The 15905-nt window shown below is 43.9% G+C and overlaps 4 protein-coding genes across 4 annotated transcripts; all 4 read right to left on the bottom strand.

Moving 5' to 3' along the window:
* Positions 1-3: 3 nt before the first annotated feature.
* On the bottom strand, positions 4-4083 carry LOC145698520 (integrator complex subunit 3-like). Its single transcript, XM_081775720.1, has 11 exons — positions 3928-4083; positions 3540-3858; positions 2657-3498; positions 2006-2609; positions 1529-1930; positions 1366-1487; positions 1120-1324; positions 867-1069; positions 681-822; positions 243-415; positions 4-120 (listed from the first exon to the last, which is right to left on the bottom strand). Exons 1-11 carry the CDS (start codon positions 4081-4083, stop codon positions 4-6), a joined length of 3285 nt encoding a protein of 1094 aa, XP_081631846.1.
* Positions 4084-4247: 164 nt separating this feature from the next.
* Positions 4248-6746, bottom strand: LOC145697764 (kelch-like protein 13). Its single transcript, XM_081774978.1, has 9 exons — positions 6478-6746; positions 6256-6433; positions 5949-6215; positions 5704-5903; positions 5504-5656; positions 5269-5461; positions 5014-5221; positions 4736-4968; positions 4248-4663 (listed from the first exon to the last, which is right to left on the bottom strand). Exons 1-9 carry the CDS (start codon positions 6608-6610, stop codon positions 4486-4488), a joined length of 1743 nt encoding a protein of 580 aa, XP_081631104.1. The 5' UTR covers positions 6611-6746; the 3' UTR covers positions 4248-4485.
* Positions 6747-6932: 186 nt separating this feature from the next.
* On the bottom strand, positions 6933-8662 carry LOC145697770 (uncharacterized). Its single transcript, XM_081774982.1, has 5 exons — positions 8536-8662; positions 8300-8474; positions 7701-7720; positions 7197-7655; positions 6933-7151 (listed from the first exon to the last, which is right to left on the bottom strand). Exons 1-5 carry the CDS (start codon positions 8575-8577, stop codon positions 7086-7088), a joined length of 762 nt encoding a protein of 253 aa, XP_081631108.1. The 5' UTR covers positions 8578-8662; the 3' UTR covers positions 6933-7085.
* LOC145697766 (putative aminopeptidase NPEPL1) lies at positions 8638-15037 on the bottom strand. The gene is made up of 9 exons (XM_081774979.1): positions 14893-15037; positions 14627-14850; positions 11106-11351; positions 10604-10743; positions 10428-10560; positions 9987-10117; positions 9698-9937; positions 8975-9106; positions 8638-8886 (listed from the first exon to the last, which is right to left on the bottom strand). The coding sequence occupies exons 2-9, from the start codon at positions 14656-14658 to the stop codon at positions 8795-8797; spliced, it is 1146 nt and encodes a 381-aa protein (XP_081631105.1). The 5' UTR covers positions 14659-14850; positions 14893-15037; the 3' UTR covers positions 8638-8794.
* Positions 15038-15905: the final 868 nt, after the last annotated feature.

Here is a 15905-nt window from a genome sequence, read left to right as displayed (position 1 = left end):
CCATCACGTTCGCTTTTTCTTGGGCGGAGTTTCAGAATCGCTCTCAGAGTCGTCGCTTATTTCGATAGGTGTTCTTTTGTGTTTTTTGCTTTGCTTCTTCCCCGCTTCTTTTCTCTGCTTCTGAAGACAGAATATTTCTTGTAAACGTAAAATTTTCGCTAGGAAACAAACCTTCGAAAAAATAAATTAATTAAAAAAAATTATGTTTCAAAAATTCTCAGTCGATTTGATTCGAAACTTACCGGGGAATCGTCATTGAAAACTTCCATTTCTTCAATGATTTTCCACAAGTCGGAAAAGTCCTCTGACTCGTCATCGGGAATCGCCGACGAGTTGTCCTTCGCCGCCATTAGCACTGACAGAAAAGTGTCGTCGCCGAGAATCGTTTTAGGATCATTAGCTGCTTTTCGCATTCCTTCAACAAATTATAAGTTAACGCCGGCACGCAAAAATTTTTTCAACGTTGAATGCAGATCGTACTATTAATTAGTATGCCCTTTTACCCCTTTTTAAACCGTTAACAGTCGCGTTGAGAACTAATCTCCATGGCGCCTTTGAAGCGCTATAACAAGGACAAGACACAATTTTTTTGAAAGTTTTTGCATTTCTGAAAAATTCAATCAATTCTCTATCCGCTAGTATAATTTCCAAAAAATTCAAAGGAAAAACAGAGTTCTTACGTTTATCACCCGTGTTTGCTCTGTTCTCGACTGTCATTCGGAAAAGATTGAGGTGTTTCAAGATGCCCACGAAGGATGGCTCCTCTTTTTTGCTGCCTCCGTCGAATTGACGCTTTCTCCTTCCCCCAGCTTGCGAGCTTGACTACATAAACCTTGAATTGAGAGAAAAGAAGCGAAATCTATCACCGGAGTTTTCTTGAGACTGAGCATAAGAGTTGTGCCTATTTGCTCGTAAAAGTTCTTGCGCTTCTCCTCGCTGTCGCAAAACAACATCATCAACGCGGCGATCCATCTGGATTCCTTCGCGCAAAGAAACAGCCGGGAGAGCTCTTGGGAGGGCTTGTACTCGTCCCGCCCGTAGAAGTAGTTCGAAATCGCGGTAACTGCCTCTGCAAACAAAACAAATCAAAAGTGATATTATTATTGCCAATAGCTCTACCGAAATGAATTTCTTCGCTCAAATAGGGAACGACTACGCCCCAGGACTCAGGTTTGACATTTTTGTGCGCAAAGACCAGAACCCAGAGGGCCTGCTGCTCAAAAGACTCCCAGTTGAGAGAATCGATCAGCAGATTCTTAAAGTCGTTCTGATTCGCCGGAGTATTCGTCTTGAACATGGTCAACTCGCCGACCATCAGTCGAGTCTAAAAATCAGTCACAAGGGTGATTAATGCGCTTTTGCAACCTGTAGAAACTGAAGGTCTTTTGGCGTAATCTCAGACAGAATTATACGCGTCACTTCGTGATGATTGATCAGCAGCTTGGCATGCTCTTTGTACATCTTTGGAAGAAGCCGAAAAAGTAACTCTAAAGATCGATAATCGTCTTGATAAAAATCAACGAGCTACCCCGCTCGTGCTCCAGCAGAGAGGCGATGGAGAGTGGCAGCTGTATTTCCAGCGCTTCAATTTGCTCAGTTTCGGTAATTCTCTTGCAGAAAGTGGGGAAAAGGCTCCAGCCGTCGCTTTTGTGCTGCAAGTTGTGGCCGTAAATGTAGAACAGAAAGTGATGCACAGTTCGTCCGTCGTTGTTCTGCAGACTTACCAGCAAGTCCATCAGATTTTCCAGTTCTTCTCCTCTGTCTATGCGCTCCAGAATTTGACGAAATAAAATGTACAATGGGCGACCTAGCAACTCGTCGAACTCGTCATCGTCTGCTTTCTCGCTCGGAATACGGATCGGCTCGTACGATCCGTAACAAAGGCTGATAAAGTTAATTGACTGCTTTGAATTATTCGTTACTTGGAAGGCTTGAAATCCAAGAATAAGAAGTTGATAATATAATTATTAATTAATTTGCACATCAGTTGTTTTGCCTGATTAACTTTTCCTGTAGATACAAGTCGCCACAGGGTCGCAAATGTCGCTGTCGAAGGGCCCATTATCGAACGCGCTCACTTTCGAGAGGACAATATCGAGATGGTGAGCAAACTCGTCTTCCTCGGATTTGAACTTGATTAGGTTTTCCATCGCTTCCGCCATGTCCATGTCGATCAACTTGATTTTCTCTATCCTCTCGTCTAGCTCAACTGCGCAGCTCATTGTATCGCGTTTCAGCGCATTTATCTGCTCCAGAATTTGAAAATAGCGATTCTGAAAATCCGCCCTGCTCACTACACTTGCTTTCGAATTTTCTATCTGCCTGTCATTCTGTTCAGCTTCCCCAGTTTTCAAAAGAGGCAAACTCTCCGTTTTCGATCTTCTTACGTCTGACGCGTCGTTTGAGTCTTCGTCTTCGTCCGAGAAGCGACCATCGACAGGGTCTGCTCTGCGCGGCGCTTTCTTCCCCGGCGCGTCTATCTTTACTCGGTGCTCCGGGCGGATAAACTCTTGCAAGTTCTGCTGAATCATGCTGTGAAGGCAGGGTGTAATGGCAGCGTAACGCTGCGTCTCTATCAAAATCGGCTCGATTGACTTTGCGACTCCGACCTGAAAATGTGAAAAGGAAACGCCAAGGCGGAAAGAATGGCACTCACTTTAATGCAGCAGCGAAAGCTATTTATAATTCCTCGTTTTATTTCGTCCTCCATCGGCGGGTAGAACTCTTTGACAAGGCGCAGGAGGAAATCAAGAAGCCCATACGTCGTCTGGGGGTGAGTCTTCCTTGATTGCTGCATCAAGAGCAGCCCTGGCTCGATGTCCATGATTGTGTTCCTGTTCTCGTTGAAGAGCAGCCAGTCCCAAATGAGGCTCAACCTGGCGGAGGACGTCGCCTGCAGATTACTGCACTGGCTGAGCATGAAGCCGCAGAAGGCCCAGCGAGGCAGAACATCGGATGCGAGAATTTCGTTAGTGGGAATGATGCAAGCGACGATGAAGCGCATTATATCAGGGATCAGCGTCTGTGACGTCATCGAGGAGAGGTACTTGTTGACGAGCCACTTTTCGTAGTGGTGGTGCTGGCCGAACTTCACCTTCGCCAGCATAAACGAAATCTTGTTGTGGAGCTCGACTGTGACGTTGAGCTTGACGAATTTCGTCGGCGTGCGGATCTTGAGCAGTTCCTGGAGCCCGGTGAACTTGGGCTGCAGCGACTGGGGATTATTGAGCAGCGCCGTCCAGAACTCGCGGAAGACGTCGATTCCGCAGACTGCCATCAGTAAGCGAACAAGGTCCTTTCCGATGGGCAGAATGTCCGAAAACTTGTTGCGGAGGTTATGAATGACGAAATTGATCTCTTTATGCAAAAGACGCTCGCAGGCCGGGTTGCCGTAGTGGTCCTGGATAAGACGGAGGTAGCGGAAGGTAGCGAATTGAAAACATTCCGTGTTGCGCTCGAGCCAATTGCGGTTTCCGATCAACACGTCCAGCATCGTCTCTTGAATTTTAATGAAAACAAACGAAAACTTAAAATTTTACCTGTGAGTCTCAAGTTCTCGTTTGAAAGACTGCCCCCAGTTATCTGTCGCAGGAGAATGTTGACAATCGCATGCGCACCGAATCCTTTTTCGGCGAGATTGGCCAGAAGCCGCACTATTTTCACTTGCACGTGATCTGTAAATTTCGGATATTTTCTGGAGATCAAGTCGACGACGCGCCCGATCGTCGTTTGTAGCGAGTCACGTGACGCGTTGCAGAGCGCATTCAGCCACAGCTGCGAAACGCGCTCGTCTTTGCTGAGAATGAACACGCAGCACGCACCGACCAGCAGCTCGTCTGGGTTGTTCTGTTGACAAGCCTGCTTCAGAGTTTACAATCTTACATTCCGAATGTGACATTCGCAACTGGGAGGGGAGTCTAGTCTTACTCTGTCCTGAATAAGTAGCCGCGAAGTATCACTATCGATCAAGTCTGGATTCGGGAGCTTAACTTGCTGGAGAACAGAGTCTCTGTGCTTCAACCAGTAATCTTCGATTTCATCCCTAGCATCAAGCGCCGTCGAAACGAGCAGCCTTTCGCTCATTCCTCCCTATAACCCGATTTCTAAAGAAAACAAGCTCTAGCCAGAGAGACCGAAAGCACAGTTGAAATCGGCCGTATAGACCTCTTTTTCGTTCGATTTTGTCGCCCTGGATCATTTTGAAGTTGATTCATTTTTTTTGGAAAACCGAACGAAAAATCGACGAGTCATTTAATAAATAACACATCTTCAATGGTGGACATGGTGGTACTTAGAACAGAAAATACGACATTTACTCTCGTAGAAAGAAAAAAAGTAACCGTTTGTTTTCTTCAAGAACCAAGCAAACGGGTTTGTTCAAAGAAAATTGCATGTGCAATTATAGAATGCTTCTATACATAGAATGGCGATTTACAGAGACATCAAGAAAGAAGTTAAAGCAGCAGGAAAGTAACTAGCATTTTGCTAGGAGATGACGTCTTCGACGGAGTCGGTATCCATCAGCAGGTCAAACTGGTCGATCGATTTAGTTTTCTCTTTCTCTCGAGTCAGCATTGCCACCGTCGCATTCGGCAAAACAAGGGAACAGCAAGCGACGGAAGTAAGCGCCTCGGGAAACTCGGATGCTTTCTCCCACTCGTTCCTTAAAAACACTTTCAAATCCGATTCTACTGTTTTTATTTTTTTGGAGCTCCGTGCAGCTGCCTTGACTCACGTTTCCGGGTCATAACAAGCAACTGTTCTAACATCTTTTCTCTCCTTCCAGTTGTGTCCTCCGATGACGTAGATTTTCCCGTCGACAACAGCTGCTCCTGCTTCGGACTGCCCTTCGAAAAGGGGCCGCGCTTCAGTCCACTGGTCCGTTTTTAGATTGTAAATTTCAGTCAGCAGAATGTCTTTCCGGCAGCCGCCTGTTTTGTTATTCCCTCCAATTACATACAAATGCTCCTAAATCTCAGCAATAAATGGAAACAGCTATTTTTTGAAATTAACCTTGAAGCCGACCATGCAGTGGAGTCCCCGCTCGCTATTCAGATTCCGCCTTGGCTCCCATTTATCATCGTCTGGATTGTAGCAAAAGACACCTTTTTGGAATCCGTCCGTGGCGAATCCACCCGAGATGTATAAATTGCCGTCAAGGGAAGCTCCTGCATGCGCGCAAACAGCTTGAGGCAATTTACTCACGTATTCCCACTTGTTCCTGCCATTTTCGACGTTAAAAAGCAATTCTCTAATATTGGTGCTTACTTATCAACTCTGTATTTTTCCGCGCTGGAGAGCGGTCCACGATTGTTTCTGCCGCCGATGGCGTAGAGACATCCGTTGAGAACGCTGACGTGAAAGTCCGTCCTCGTGTCTCTCATGGACTCCATTCTGTCCCACTTGTCGAATCTCGGGTTGAATCGAAACACCGAGTTCGTCGCCGTGTTTCCGTTGTTGTCTAAATAGCTGCTTATTCTCTAGTCCGGCAAGATGCACGCACCAAATATTTCCTGACCGCCGACGACGAACAAGTAGTCGTTGAGGACGACAAGACAGTGGCAATACGCCGGCGATTCCATTTCACTCAGTTTTACCCAGTCGCCGAGCGCTTTGTGGTAAACTTGGATTTCTTTCGAAACCATATTCGTACTTTCTAGGACAAAAATCAACGATTTTCTTTAGACAAAGAGAAATTTTCACCCTTTCCGCCGAGCGCTAGCAAGCAGGGCGCACTACCGCGGACACGAGTTCTTGGAGAAGTAATGATCGGCTGTTTCCATGGAAGCATGTGGTAATTGCAGGCTTCTAGCAGGAGCTCCATGCATTCTCCTTTCATGTAGTCAACGTTTTCGACCTTCTCGTCCAGGTCGTCCGGAGCTATAAGAGGGAATCGGATATTGCTGAAGACGTTAATTAAACATTCTAATGGAACTAAGTTTTCTTACTTCATGACCTGTCGGATGTACTGGGACCTGTTCGGCAGATCATGCTGCAGCCACTTGTCCGAAGCTTTAAACAGTTCAAGCTCCGATTGGCCCCACAACGAGTCGGAGCTAAGAATGCCACACAGATCCTCGACGGGTAATCTCAAGAACTCCTCAGTGTGCACGAACTTGGCGAAATTTGTCAGAATGTGATTTTGAACGGCGTCCTCTACTTCCTTGAGCGAAAAAAAGCGCGCCAAATTTTTAATTTCCACGCAGTTTCCAATACTCAAACATTTATCGTGCGAGTTTAAAAGCCTGGCGGTACCTGATTTCTTCTTCTAAGTACTGGCAGCAGAATTTGATGACTGGTTCGACTTGGAGCATCGTGGCGGCATGAAGAATGTACTGAATATTGCGTGAAGAGAGGACGATGGAATTCGTGTAGATAAACTTCAAGATCGAGTCGAAACCATCTGACGAAATGTCTTTCAGCTCGATGTACTCTAAGCAAGTTTCTTAGTCACGTAGCACTGGACAAGAAGCAGACCTTTGTCTTTTTCAATCATGTTGGAGGTGAACATGGAGCGGAAGTAGGCGCTGGCCGAGGCGAGAACGACCCGGTGGCATTGGAAATGGAGCCCTTCCGCGACTAGAGTCACATCACAGAGATGTCCGTCCATTCGCAAGGAAGACAGACCCCGCAAGATCGTCCCTTCCGTCGGAGTTTCCGAAAACTTGCGTCCGACGATACTGTTTCCGCTGAACGTTCGGGGACTCGTCGTCGGACTTTGGCGCCCATCCTCAAAGTCGTCGTCCCGGTTTCCGTGAAGGCGAATGTTTGAACTCGGCAAACGGGCGGATTCGAAATCGACTGCGTTTTCGCTGGGAGCAGGACGAGCTCGTCCTGACCCGCTCGAGAATGTCGCTTTGAGGGATTCCAGTTTTGCGACTTTGAAATTAAAACACTTTTTTCTTAAGAAAATCAACGATTGCAACTTGAACTGATTTTAAAGCTCGAAATCTTAGATAGAAGCTGACCCACTTAAAAATGTGAAAACAGAAAAACAGGCAGTGAAAGTAATATTTACAAGAAGAAGATTTGAGAAAGGGAAGGAGAGCTTTTCTAAGGACCATTCTTAAATTCAGAGAGATGCTTTATTCCGAGTCTGAGGATTCTTCAGAGTTTGGCTCCGAGATGAGGCGGTAGTGAAGCACGGGATACTTAAAAAACTCTCGAAAAAATGTCATTTTATAGTTTTCGCTCACTCTTTGGTTGTCGACGCCTTCTATGTCCTGAAAGTCGAGCGCCAGGTTGTAGTCGTGAATGTCGCTCATCGTCAAGATGTTCTCCAGTGGCAAGTTACTCGCCAAGATACACAAGTCGTCGGCGGCTATTTCCATCTCCTTGGGGCGTCTATTATTAATCAAGTTGCACAGCGCCGTCTTCAGATGTCCAATGTTGCCTTGGGCAGGAAGACGCAAAATACACTCGGTCTTCAACGAAGAGGTCTTTTTCGGGAGCATCACAAACGAGAGCAGCTTTTCCAGCTCGAACGCTTGGAGCTCGTTTGGCTCACGCCAGTGTTCGCGCGATTCTTGCTCCGCTTTCATTAGCCCCGGCACCATCAGATAAATCAAATCACAGAGCACTTGGTCCCTCTTCATTGCTTTCGTCGGGTCCGTGTAGTGCATCGTCACTTCGCAAACCGGGCACTTCTTTGAATCCTGAAACCAGCAGCTTTAGCGCGCTTTCCGCTGAAGTCAACTTACGTGAGCGTGTCTGAGAATGCTAGGGTCGGACTTCCTTCCTTAATTTTTTGCTTACTAAGGGTCCTTTCCTTAGTAAGGTAAGGATTTTTTCCTTACCCTTTTTCGGATTTCGGCTGAAAAAAATCCTTACCATAGTTCCTTTCTTAGTTTTCAGAGATCCTTAGTAAGGATCTTCAATCCTAAGCGATTTTTCCTTAATTCCTTTCCTTACTAAGGATTTTAAAAAGGATTTTTTCGACGGCCTACACATTTCGAGAACGCTTTTATCAAAAAGCCTTTACAAAAGCCTTAGTAAGGAAAGGAATTAAGGACAAGTTGTGAAGGAATTTGATAAAAATGTCTCTTGGCAACTTACTGACAGCAAGAAAAATACCCAATCGGTCGGGTAAAGGGTCGTTGACTAAAATAACTGGCATTTTTATCAAGAAGAACATTTTTGCGAAACGAACTAAATCAAATCCTTACTAAGGTTACTAAGGCCTTAGTAAGGAAGGCCCTTAGTCCTTCCTTAGGCCTTTCTTGATTTTCATCAGTTTCAAAACCCTTACCCTTAGTAACTAAGGAAACCTTAGTAAGGGGTCCGACCCTAGTGAGAATGCAGCCGCGACAGAAAGCGTGCCCACATCCATCCAAACTGATCGCGTCGATGATGTAGCCGCTGCAGAGCGGACATGCCAGCGCCGGCGAAATGTCTTTGATTGAGACCGTTCTATACTCGGACTCGCTCTTTTCAACGCTTTGCTCGATTTTCGAGTCCGTCAAGCTGGACAGCGTCTGAATGCACCTATTCAGAACACAAGCTCTCGATATTTTAGACGATGCAGAAATACGATACCTGTATGAGAGATTGAGAAGTCCACGAAGGTAAATTTTCCATGTTAAAAAATCTAAAATGACGAATGGCTATATATTTTTTTGGGTAATGACCACTCCAAGGTTGTGTTCTGAAATTTCTCTGTAATTGAAAAGAAAAAGTTAGAGAAAGTCGAGCATAACAGCAAATTTAAAGGGTCTGGAAATTGAAAACAGAAAGTTATTTAGGTAAAATCAGCATTTATAATGGCAATGGGCTAGACATTTCTGGTAGACTTTGACTAGAACTGAGAGCATTCGAGTTGAGTGGAACTGACTGTAATTGACTCTTCTACGCGTCGTTTCTTCGCTGGAATCTCCTCCATCGATAGCTTCGGGGCTTGGCTCACCAAAATACATAAAACGAAGAAATATAAAAGACGGTTTATGAAAAAAATGTATCAACTTGGCGAGCCGCGACTGAGGAGCAATAGCTCGGATGGTGGAGTTACTGCTGTACTGTCCGAAGAGCGTGAGCAAGAAGGAGACTCCCCAGGATGTAGCTCGCTCTCCACTCGCCGCGGGACCGGCCATATCAATATGAACAGCAGTTCCTAAACGATTGGATAAATAACTTTAAAATTAGATCACATCAAGTGGCATATCCACGAGCCCAGAAATGTTGTTCTAAATATTGTATGTTTCTTCATTATTCAAAATTAAATCGCCAGCACGAATATATAAACTAACCGAAGGTTTTCGAAAATAAAAAGGCGAAAAATATTGGTTATGAAATTCGGCAAGGTTTTCACTCTTTTTCTATCAGCGACAGCTTTTGCTCCGAGCTTTTATTTAAATGAGTCGAACTTCTCGCTCTACAAGTTGATTAACAAGTGCTCGAACGGTAAGGCACTGCCCGAGCTTATCAAAGACAGCTGCTTTTAGGAGAAACCGGGGGAGAACGAGGACAGCTGATGAGTATAATTTTCAGCAAGCCAACAATTCTGTCGGAGCTCGAAAGAAGACCAAACATTCTATCTTGCGCGGATTTGGTGGAGCAAATGAACCAGATTATCGCGCTCCCTGGCACAAAGACTGAAGCGGAATCTGGCTGGGATAACGAAGACCCCTTCTCCCAAAGATTGACTTCTTCTTTCGGCTTTTTGGGCAACTTTGACTACGGAAAAAAATGACAATAAACGAACCTGAAAAGTCGAAGCCGTCTTCCAAGTGGGAATGGATAAAAATCCCCGCGCAGCTCGTTTGAGCATTCATTCGATCGTTGACCGAGTTTTTCATGTCGGCGACGTAGGAGGCGAACTCTGTGAATTGAAACTCCGGGCAGTAGATGATCGGGTACGCGTGATCGCCCGACGCTTTTCCCGAAGCGACGCAGTGACCTTCCCATTCTTCAGAGTTTGTCAAAATTGCGGCGTGGTGCTTTCCTGCGCGTTCAAAAGTTTTAGACCAACGAGTGGCAACACTCTGCGTTACCAGTTGTTATGTTCTGCGTTCCAGTCAGCGTCGCCAAATCGACGATGATGTCTGATTTGAGATCTTTGCTGGCGAATGCGACCCCGTCGCCAAGAACTAGCCTTCCTTCCGCGTCTGTGTTATTCACTTCTGTCTCGGGCTTCATTCGCGAATCGCGATACAGTACCGCCGATCCTCTTCATTTTCAAAATCATGCTAGTAGGGTTACAAGGGTTAGGGTTATGCAAAGAAAAAATATCAAATTTAATCGTGGCACAATTCTCAAAAATGAATTGAGCGAGATGAGCGTTTGAGCGAGCAAGTTTAGAGCGAAAATTGGCAAACTTAGTTTTTCTTATCTGAAAAAAAGAAAAGACAAGATAAATCAAACTCCGCTCGAATGGCTCAGCCGAACTCCTGAAGCTAGAAATTGCTAGAATTTTGTAAACGAAGCCCATTCCTACAGTCTTTCCGGAATAAAGAGTAATAACGTCGTCTGGTCTTATCGAGTCAGGTCCTACGGCGTTTTCGGCTAAGCAAAGGATGCAATGAAGAGTTTCTTTGAAACCCGTTTTTACGGCAGTTCGATATGCACCTGAATTGAGAAGTAAGCAAATAACAATTAGACGGCGTCTCGCCTAAAATTGCAGCGGCTCCGGCGCAGTCTCTTTTCATTCCTGGCATCGTGACTTTTCCTTTGATGCTCAGGCCCCCAGTGTCGTAGACAATTCCTTTGCCCACCCACGATATTGCTGTTCGAGCACCCTCGGGCTCGTGGCTTAATTTTGGTTGAAATTTTCAATTTAAAAACAGGGCTCGAAATCGCCTAGGCTACTCCCTGGCCACAAAATAAGGGTAGGGGTGTTGCGTCTTTAAAGCAGGTACTATGGTGCGACCGAATGAGAGCTCATCTATGGAGTTGAAATGACAGAACACCCGCTTATTTTTTGAACGGGAATTAATTTGCCCGAAAAGCTAGACTAATAAATTATTAGTAATAATTTTAAAGGCTGGTGTTTGTGACAGAAAATTTTCTGTAGCTTTTCAAGATTTCTATCTGCCTAGCCTACCCTAGCGAATTTTTAGTTCAATTTAGAACTGATTAATAAATCAGGGGAAACACAACGACGCGAAACATACCTGAGAACAACGAGCGCAGGAGGCCTGCTCGCAGCCTTGCCAACATTCCAAAGCCCTCCGAAACCTTGGTCTTTGAGTTCTTCCCCACTTATTAGACGCATTTTCGATTTCGTTTCCAGCGCAACTCTTTTCGCTTCTTCGACGAAGGCATCTGTGTGCATCTCGTTGCAGGGCATGTCCACGATTCTACCAACCATCCGGATCGACTCCGACAGATGCGATAGCATGTCGCTCGTTTCTGCGTCTTTTATTCGGAGAACCATAAGCTTATTTCCGAAAAGAACGAACCGTAATTTTAAGCACCGCTGATCATTCACAACATACTAGGTGCAATGATGGTTGACGATCGATTCTGATTGAAAATGACAGAAGCTTTTAGCATAGTTCACGCTGAGACCTTATAATAAACCTCTTTCTCAAATGACTACAGTGACGTGCTTTTTTTAAGGTTATGCAATTTATTTCTCCGATTTTTTCCATTATCGACCCAGAACACTATATATATTTAGAATCAGTGAAAAAAATCTAGAAACTTGACCGTTTTAGTTTTTCGAAATTAACTTCCGGTTACGATTCTAGAGCCGGAAGTTCACGAAATTTATAAGAAAAAACTGCATATTACCTATCAAATTGAAGCTCACTACGAATCTAGTCATTATTTATCGGAACCGAGTCTAACCACGGTCAAAAACCGCCGGTAAACGACCGGTAAAAATTGAAAATTTTCTCATTAACTCATGCTTTTTTCTTAGTTTTACCGGTCAGTTTAAGCGCGTTTGGGCCTGTTTCTTCAAGTATATCTATAATGAGATGACTGAGAATCTTCTGCGCATAAATTTGATAGGTCACACTTTACCATGACTCCAAAATTTCGCCTACTTCCGGCTCTAGAATCGTAACCGGAAGTGAATTTCGAAAAACTAAAACGGTCAAGTTTCTAGATTTTGTTCACTGATTCTAAATATATATAGTGTTCTGGGTCGATAATGGAAAAATCGGAGAAATAAATTGCATAACCTTAAAAAAGCACGTCAGTCTAAATAATTAGTCAAACTTTGACTGTCAAAGTTCAAGTGAAAGCAAAAGTCTGGGCTCGGCATCCTGACCTGTCTTAAAACCTTAGACAGGACCTGTTTTTGAGACCCTGTCCTGTGTACCTGAGTAAAAAGGGATATTTTTGGCCCTGTCCTGTGTACCTGACCAAAATTGGGATTAAATCTCGAAACCCTGTTTCTGTCCCTGACTAAAGACAGGCCTGTTTTTCCTGGTCAGGGCCTGAGTTGAGACAGGTTCCCGTGTAGTTAGGTCAGGAAACAGGCTTCAATAACCTACGGGGGATCTTTCAATAACGACCGGGGCGATTCCCATCATGAAGCATTATTCTGTGCTGTGATTGGTCAATCATGCAAATCAGCCCGGTCGTTGTTGAAAGACACCCCCGTAGATTGGCAAGGTAATTTAAGGCTATAACCTCTCTTTTGGCCTCTCTGGAAAATGGACTTCCCTTGGTGGATTTCAAAAATTTAAAGGGCAAACATACTTGTTTTCTCCTAAAAAATTCAAAAATGCCACCAAGAAATAGTTTTCTCAGGTAATTTTTTGCTCTAGAATCATTCAAAAATCGCCATTCGGTTTTCCGAGAAAACTGGCAGTTGTGAGGTAAAATTTATCCGATAATAATATTAGATAGAGCATATTCTATGATCCTCACGGAAAATATTTAATGAAATTGCCCAAATTTTGATTATAGTTCTCTCTTCTTTTAAAACTCTTTTGTTTATAGACTGACGCTTGAGCTCCGCGCAGCCAATCAAAGCGCGATGAATCGCTTGACTCACACGCTCGCCAACAGCGCTCTCTTTTGGCCTGGAGGATAGCACTCAGCGCAGCGCGTCCACGCGCATTTTTATCCTCAGGTGCCAGCACTAACATGGCCCTAGAATGAAAATTTGAACAGATATCGAAGATTTTTTCCGTGGGGATTGTAGAGAAGGCTTTAATCTATCAACTGATCGAAAAAATCTACCTCTGTAATGGCAAAATTCTTCGGAAAACCGAATGGCGTTTTCTAAATGATTGTAAAGTCGTAATTTCGAGAGAAAAATAATTTTTGACCGCATTTCTGAAATCTAAGATAGATTTTGAGTATAGGAGTCTCTTTAATTTTTGAAATCGACCAAGGGAAGTCCGTTTTCCAGAGAGGCCAAAAGAGAGGTTATAGCCTTAAGGGACCTGGGCGAGCAGCGCTGAGCCAAACTTCACGCGCTTGCCATTCTTGTAAGAAATAAGATTTTTTGAAATTTCTTTTTGTAAATTATATCTCTGAATCTTCAGCTTTCTGCTCCCATTCTTAGTTTTTCTCTATCATTTTGGTTGATGAGCTAGCGAGAAAAGAGAAGCCCAACTTCAAAAGGCATCAAGTCTTGCAAACTTTATTTTTCTTCATGAAACTAGCATCATTGAAAAGCGCGTTAAATTCTGAGCAGATTCCACCCAATCAGCTAAACTAAATCGGTACTCATTGGCGTATAAGGCCAGATAAAGAAAACTACTTAGCGCGCGCAGCTGGTCGCGGCACGGCTGGACGCTCCGATTTAGCTATTTTGGGCTTCCTGGACATGATTCCCGCTGAGCGGGCGCTAAGTTTTCTTGTTTATCTGGCCTTAGACGCCAATGAGTACCGATTTAGTTAAGCTGATTGGGTGGAATCTGCTCAGAATTTAACGCGCTTTTCAATGATGCTAGTTTCATGAAGAAAATTAAAGTTTGCAAGACTTGATGCCTTTTGAAGTTGGGCTTCTCTTTTCTCGCTAGCTCATCAACCAAGAATGATAGAGAAAACTAAGAATGGGAGCAGAAAGCTGAAGATTCAGAGATATAATTATAAAAAGAAATTTCAAAAATCTTATTTCTAACAAGAACGGCGAGCGCGTGAAGTTTGGCTCAGCGCTCCTCGCCCAGGTCCCTTAAAAGAAAAATGCCAAAAACGTCGTTATAATAAACTGATCGTACCGGTTTATCTTCTGGAAGTTTATTTAAATTTCAGATAAAAGCGTCGAAATTGATTTCAACCGGATTTTACCAATTTGATTCTTATAAAAGTAAAAGTGATGCTTTTAGGTTCTCACTACTTACTTACTTTCAACCCATAAATTACGAAGTCATTTTTATACATTATCTGAAATCAAGAATCGATTGCTAAGAAAACATTCGCGAAAGAATGGCCATTTTTATCCGTGCAATGAACCAAATGGTTATAATATTCTAAAAATTAGAATTTTTCTGTATTAGAGAAGAATTAAATTCTTTGATGACAAAAAATCCTGTCTTTTTCCTGACTCAGGTCCTATTTCCTGACCTGTCTGGAAAAACCTGTCCTGTCTTCCTGTGTGAAATCGGAAGATTTTTGGTCCTGTCCTCTGTACCTCTCTACAATTTGGGTCAGGAAGAGGGAAACCCTGTCCCTGTTCCTGTCCCTGACACAGGTTGCCGAGCCCAGCAAAAAGTTGTCTCCGATTCCTAGATGCGAGAGAATTTTCTCTCTTGGCAGCATGTCGAGTCCCCCTCCAGCCTCTCTTTCATTTCGGTCAGCGAAAAGAGCTTGGCTTCATCCACGACAAGAAATTCTACGCAGAGTTGCTTCACTTTCTTCATCGTCGTCCTTCTTGAGTAAAGCGGATAACTCCTGGCGATGGCGGAGGCGAGAGGGATCACTTCCTTTTTCTGACAGATGACGATTAGAACGCTAGAATCGACTTAAAGAGAAAGTTGAGAGCTGGTTTCTCACCCAGTGAAAAAGCGAATGATGCGATGGAAGTAAATGGACGCAGAGGGCGAGAGATGCCGCGAGATCTTAGATGGCAATGCACAGACGTACGCGCTCGACAAGTAAAGAGACGTCTTGTCTGTCGGCGAAGGGTTAAGCTGGTATAACGCCTAGAAAGAGTGTCATTCAGAGTACGAGCCCGAAAGAATGCTATCAATTGGGTCAAGTGTCTATCTGACCTCGGCAACTTGTGCAGAAAACCTGAGTCATGTTTTGAAAAGCTAAAATGAAAAGACTATAGGCCGCATACACGGTTTTTTGATAACGACTCCGGAAAACGGCTACGCCATTATTATAAAATAGTCTATTTTAAATAGATAACAGTGATTGTTATGCGAGTCCCTGGCTTTTCATTTTAGCTCTTCAAAACATGACTCAGGTTTTCTGCACAGATTGCCGAGTCTAGCTTTGCTATCAACGGGGTTCAGTTTCTTTCCTTTTTCCAGAGCGCGGGAGAAACTTGGGGCTCCAGTCGATGTTTGATCTGGTCGAAACTGAGTTGGTGGAGCAACTCGAGTTTGCCACAGACGGCGACAGGAAGCTGCGCTGGATTCGAAACGCGCGTATTTCCGCCGTGGCAAAAGACAACTCGACTCGACTGCTCATTCTGATTTTCTGCGAACGATTAAATTCAGGAAGGCGCTTACTTAGTCTAAGAACTGATTCTTATTGTTCTAGGCTGAGTTCTTGCTGAGATGGTTAGGATTAACGATTTGAACAAAAAAGTTAGTCGAAGCACGAGAAATGAAAAGAAAGGAAAAACGATTTCGGTCTTTTGGGAGTAAAAATTTTCGAGAAGTAAATTAAAAAAGAAAAAAATTTAAATAAAATATTGGTCAAACTTCATAACTTTGCTCTTTTCGGAAGAGATAAATATAGAAAGTACCGCAATTTTCTCTCCACAGACAGAATAATTTTCGATGGAATTCACAAACTGGAAACAATGTTTCTTAAGTAAGATTTTGCTGAAAATC

The sequence above is a fragment of the Oikopleura dioica genome, chromosome 2 (genome assembly GCF_907165135.1).
Source record: "Oikopleura dioica chromosome 2, OKI2018_I68_1.0, whole genome shotgun sequence".
NCBI lineage: Eukaryota > Metazoa > Chordata > Appendicularia > Copelata > Oikopleuridae > Oikopleura > Oikopleura dioica.
This window is presented reverse-complemented; position numbering and strand designations above follow the sequence as displayed.

Excerpts from the sequence above, each read along its gene's own strand:
- LOC145698520 (XM_081775720.1), bottom strand. The coding sequence starts at position 4,083 with ATGAGCGAAAGGCTGCTCGTTTCGACGGCGCTTGATGCTAGGGATGAA. Across the intron at positions 3,499-3,539 it reads CGAGAACTTGAGACTCACAG|AGACGATGCTGGACGTGTTG; the intron begins GTAAAATTTTAA and ends TTAAAATTCAAG. Across the intron at positions 1,488-1,528 it reads TCTGCTGGAGCACGAGCGGG|AGTTACTTTTTCGGCTTCTT; the intron begins GTAGCTCGTTGA and ends ATCGATCTTTAG.
- LOC145697764 (XM_081774978.1), bottom strand. The coding sequence starts at position 6,610 with ATGGACGGACATCTCTGTGATGTGACTCTAGTCGCGGAAGGGCTCCAT. Across the intron at positions 5,657-5,703 it reads GCTAGCGCTCGGCGGAAAGG|AAAGTACGAATATGGTTTCG; the intron begins GTGAAAATTTCT and ends TTTTTGTCCTAG. Across the intron at positions 5,222-5,268 it reads GAAAAATACAGAGTTGATAA|GAACAAGTGGGAATACGTGA; the intron begins GTAAGCACCAAT and ends CGAAAATGGCAG.
- LOC145697770 (XM_081774982.1), bottom strand. The coding sequence starts at position 8,577 with ATGGAAAATTTACCTTCGTGGACTTCTCAATCTCTCATACAG. Across the intron at positions 8,475-8,535 it reads CTTCTCAATCTCTCATACAG|ACGCTGTCCAGCTTGACGGA; the intron begins GTATCGTATTTC and ends AGGTGCATTCAG. Across the intron at positions 7,721-8,299 it reads GCACGCTTTCTGTCGCGGCT|GCATTCTCAGACACGCTCAC; the intron begins GCATTCTCACTA and ends AGTCCGACCCTA.
- LOC145697766 (XM_081774979.1), bottom strand. The coding sequence starts at position 14,658 with ATGCTGCCAAGAGAGAAAATTCTCTCGCATCT. Across the intron at positions 9,938-9,986 it reads AACGCAGAACATAACAACTG|GAAAGCACCACGCCGCAATT; the intron begins GTAACGCAGAGT and ends TTGAACGCGCAG. Across the intron at positions 8,887-8,974 it reads CATCCGAGCTATTGCTCCTC|AGCTATCGATGGAGGAGATT; the intron begins AGTCGCGGCTCG and ends GCCAAGCCCCGA.